Raw genomic sequence first — 5,088 nt, forward strand, 5'->3', positions numbered from 1 at the left:
TTTTTTCTTTCTCAGCAGGTGACCCAGGTGACTGATATATGCATTTTTTTTCTTTTCTTTTTCTGCTCACTCTGTTGGTTTATGTCTTTTGCCCTTCTCCCCCGTCCCTCTTCTCAGCTGTTTCTCTTTCCCTCTTTCTTTCTCCCCTTCTTTCCCCCAGTAAAGTCTGTCCCATATTCAGTAAGTGAAAATAAAATAAACAATAAAAGGTGAATCAAATGGACCATTATGGCAAGGCTGGGATGGTCAATTTGGTAAAGTAAATCCGTTGGGCATCTTTCTTTGCCTTTAGACAACAATTCTGATGGCAAAAGAGCCAAACGGGACAGGCAAAAAAAACAAACAAAACCCCCCCCCAAAAAAAACCAAAGGTACGGTATGTGAAAGCAGACAGGATGCCACAGCTTAAAAAGTCAGCAGAAACCAGCACGTTTCTAAGCAGAGATTGATCAAACTGACACGGTGTTATGGCTTCCAGTTGATTTCTTTGCACACAGGGGATATTCTTAAGTGGGATTTCTGAAATGCTAAACATTCGGTTTAGTTGAAATTAACTGTCTGTTCGCTGAAGCTAATCATCAGCCCTCCACCACCGTCAACATCATCATCAACCGAGGGACTGGATCCTCTCTAGAGAAGCAACTGAATAACACCAGCACCACAACACCAGTCACCTGGCTAGCTAGCTGACAAATAGTGAAAATTTTCAAAATAAGAGCTCATAAGAAAGGGTTTTCCAACAATAAACTGATGATAGATGATGTAACACATGTCAGTTCTTATGCAGAACAACTGAAAATGTTCACACTTGTTGCTGATGATGTGATTAAACTGATAGGAGGCAGTTCAGAATGTGCAGGCTGCAAGTGTCGCAAGGAAGTTGATAATAGCCCTTAATATAAACAATCTGGGAGACAAAAGACGAAGAATTCATGCAAGAGATAGCAAAAGAGGTGGTAAAAGAACATAGAAAAGAAGCACAACATTTTTGGCTTCTAATGAAATTATTGGATACAGTTCCATTGATTGATGTCAAGTCATTCATGTTTCCCTCAGAGCGACCCGTAATAACTGATGAGATCTACTGACTTTGCAAAAATATTTCCTCTCACATTTTATACAGATGTTCTGTGCATTTCTTGAAGGAATTTCCAAACTCACCAGCACAGGTACGCCCATCGTAGCCAAATTCGTAGCCCCTCTGGCAGTGACAGCGGTGACTCCCAGGCAGGTTCACACACTCAGAATTATCCCCACATGTGCCCAAACCCTCAGCGCACTCATCTATGTCTGCAGAGAGGGAGACAAAGAAATTAGCTTTTCTTTAAATTTACAAGTCTGTAAATCAGGAATTCCTTGTCAACACATGTAAAAGCTGTAATTAGGGCTCATTACTGGTGCTTTTGCTGTATAAAAAGAAAAAGCAAGGTTTCATAGGACTCTGTGCAGTCTAGTAGTACACCCTTAACAGCTTCTAAAGAATTAAGAGGGTAAATAACAGGCAGGTGCTTCCCTTGATTAAGCGATCATCACCAAGTTTGAGCACCTCTAGAAAAGCAGAGGTTTTGGCAGTTTGCTGTTCTGACACATCCAGGTGTGTGCTAACACGATGCCACAATCTTCCAAGAAGTAAATGTCTAAGGTCAGTACAACTGACGAGCTACAACTCAGACTCTACAGACCTCAGTTAGCATGTTAAATATTAAAGGTTGGTGGAGGAGTGATGATTCAGGGTTAATTTGCAGGACCTGGGGACTTTGTAGCCATTAAGTCGACCAGGATCTTCTCTGCATACCAAAGTATTCTAGACAAATGTCAGGCCATCTGTCTTACAGCTGAAGCTTGGACATACATTGGCTATGCAAAAGGATAAGGATCTCAAGCGTGCCAACAAATCTACAACAGAAATGCTGAAAAAGAAAAGAATCAAGGTGTTGCATCAAACCATTCGAAGTCCAGATCTTTACCCGATTAATATGTGTGGAGGGACATTAAGAGAACTGTGCATGAACGAATGCCTGCAAACCTCAATGACCTGAAGTGACACTGCAAAGAATAATGAGCCAAAACTCCTCCACAACAACGTGAAATAATGATAAGTCGTAAAGAAAACAATTACTTCAAGTTATTGCTGCTAAACTGAGAAATGGTGGCGAGTCTTGTGCACATTTTTTTTCCTCACATGAATGTAAAATGCATTGTGTAATACAACATGGAGATCATCTGAGCAGAAAGGCGCACTGAGGCCCATCCATGAGAATTTAGGATGAGCCTGGGGCTTTCTTTGCTGTCAGCAGCGAAAAAGACCTGCTGCTGGGCTAATGACAGACCACACACCAGCTTGAAGTCCTGAAAGCCCTTTTAACTTGAAAATTAACCTTGAAGAGACGAATGGAGAGGAAGGATGAAGAAAAGAAAAGAAAAGAAAAGAGTGATTACAGACGATTCTGCTCAACCAACCTGTACTTGACCCCTCTACACTGGCTGGACAGATGTTGATAAAACACAGAAACACTGTCTTGGACTTCGACATTTTGTATGCGACAGAAAACGCTAGACTAAACAAAGGCAGAGGAAGCACTCTGAAATGTACATAAACCATCTCATTGCTGCACAGCATATCCACAGAAGAATTCACTCTATGTGCTTGTTCACAGAAGGACCGACACAGACACAGATAGATACCGTAACAGTTGTGCCCATCTCCTGTATAACCAGTAGCGCACTGGCACTGGAAAGCCAGGTCCTCTAACGGGATGCACTGGGCTGTGGTGTCACAGTCATGGGTCCCGGCATAGCAAGGGTTGTGCAGCTCAGGGCCTGGAGCTTCCATTTCATGAGGGGAGAAAAAGAAAGGATTGTGTTTTTAATCACAGTGGATGCAACTTAACAGTGACCGAGAGTGACAGTGAAAAATTACTCTAAGATTCCTAACAGTGCTGCTGGAGAGAGAGGATCCGTTTGGACACCAGGTGTCTATGATTTTTAGGGTCAAGTACAATAACTCAGTTTTGTCTGAATTTAGAAACAGGTCATCCAGATCTTTATGTCTTTTATTCATACCTACAGTCTAACTAGTTGGTATTTGTCATCTGGTTTCATGGATAGATAAGCTGGGTATCATCTGCATAGCAGAGAAAATGTATGCTATTCCTTCTAATAATACTGGCTAAGGATAGCATGTATAATGTAAATAGAATTGGCTCTTGCAAGGAATCCTGTGGAATAATTAACCTTAGTGTGTGAAGAGGACTTCCCATTTACACAAATAAGTAAGCTTAAGTACTTTTTATATGCTAACTTTCATATAACTCCCTGTAACCAGTGTCTAATATAATTTCCTTATTTAATATAATATATATACTTCTGCCATGGTGGACTTTTCATGTTCAAAGTTTCATTTGAGGTCAGCCTTAAAAATAATTCAATATTTCTTCTATTTCAGACGTTATTTTGTCTTACACTGGCTCTGTATGATGACAAAGAGAGACCATATCCCTGTTATAGTCATCTCAGTCAAATTGTTTTGGCTATGGTTACAGAAGCCCCACCCACTTGCTGGTAAAACCTTCTGTTTAGGAGTAGCAGCCAATCAGACGAAAGATGGCCTAAAGAGCCAAAAGCAGGTAAAATGGCGTGTTTCAGGTAACCTGATGGAACTCATGCAAAGCTACTCTATTAGAAAAAATTGCTTGTGTACTGTCAGTAATGTCCTGTTGTCCATTTGATTTCATTTTCATCTTCTAGTCTTTCAAAGCACATTAAAAGTGGCACCTTCAACAAATGCTAAAAAAGAAAGAATTTAAAGAAGCAGACAATAGCATTAACAGACATTAGAATCTGAAAATAAACTGCATTAGACATAAAAGAGCAACATTGTTAAAGCTGGTGTGAGAAAATTCAACCAGACAACCACACAAAATCTGCTACACACCAAATATCCTGAACTCAGATCAACTGAGGTCTGGATTATTTAGTGAAACTTCAGTGATTAGGGCAATGATTACAGGGCAAGTTAACCAAACACACATGTAAAATCACTCCAGACAAACTCCCACAGGACGGACTCCTCTTAGGAAGCAACTCCCTTCATGTTCTCTATGTTCAACATATGGACAAGCTTAGACGCATATGGGGGGGTAGACACATGGACAGAGGGATGAGTGAGCGGATGTGAGTTCAGGGTTTCTTCATACTGCTGCATGGCTCAGACACACAATTTCAAAAACAAACCTCAGACGAATTTTGAGAAAATCAGAAATATAAACAAAAGAGCAAAGAAAACCATGGGGGGAAAAACAGAAATGTTAAAGATGAATAAATATGCTTAAAGTTCAAATTTGCTCTGTACAGCAGGATACAGCAATGATCCTGGCACTGGTATAAGAAGGCTCCAACTCTTATTTTTTTGTATTATTATAACTTTAACATTAAGCAATATTATAGTGTCGTTAAAACAAGTCTCAGCATCTTTGATCGATAACTTTGGTCTCGTGTCATGTAAAAATATTATCTAATGTAAAATACCTCACACTGCTCAGGCATTCTTTAAATATTCCTTCTACCCACACAATTTAAATATTGGCCCAAATATGGAATTTAGATTCGGCTCAAACACAAACCTTCAGTGTCTGCATGGTTTCGCTTTTATTTCAAGGACATCTATAGTTAGTCAGCTCCAGTTGGCTGGGATGTAAAATATTCTCAGTTATGCACATGAACACATCTGTTATAATATCTGTTTTTAATAATCTTAGAGTGTTTCATGCTGGACTTTTGCTTTACTGTCAGCTTCATATGCCATAAACAACAACACACTTGCACATAAACAAAAACAAACATACACACACGCAGCTTGTTTTCATCTCCTGAGGCCAGAGAGCAATTTTGGCTCATTATCAGAGAGAGAGAGAGAGCGAGAGAGAGAGAGAGACCCTGCAAAGTCTGAATGTGGCGGTAAAAAAGGGGAGATGAGAGGGTGAGATACACATGGACTGTAGAAAAGGCTGAGGGATAATTAAAGAGAGAGAGAATGGGAGAAGCACGCACGCACACACACACACACACACACACACACACACACACACA

At 40.2% G+C, this 5,088-nt stretch overlaps 1 protein-coding gene across 1 annotated transcript in view; it reads right to left on the bottom strand.

Moving 5' to 3' along the window:
- The window catches only part of nid2a (nidogen 2a (osteonidogen)), a 60,971-nt gene that overhangs the window by 22,897 nt on the left and 32,986 nt on the right, over positions 1-5,088 (bottom strand). The window contains exons 15-16 of the mRNA XM_042213449.1: positions 2,686-2,826; positions 1,162-1,290 (exon numbers count right to left, since the gene is read on the bottom strand). Of these exons, the coding sequence (XP_042069383.1) occupies positions 1,162-1,290; positions 2,686-2,826 (270 nt within the window). The remainder of the gene's footprint in view (positions 1-1,161; positions 1,291-2,685; positions 2,827-5,088) is intronic.

The sequence above is a fragment of the Haplochromis burtoni genome, unplaced genomic scaffold (assembly GCF_018398535.1).
Source record: "Haplochromis burtoni strain Fernald_Lab_line unplaced genomic scaffold, NCSU_Asbu1 Contig_443, whole genome shotgun sequence".
NCBI lineage: Eukaryota > Metazoa > Chordata > Actinopteri > Cichliformes > Cichlidae > Haplochromis > Haplochromis burtoni.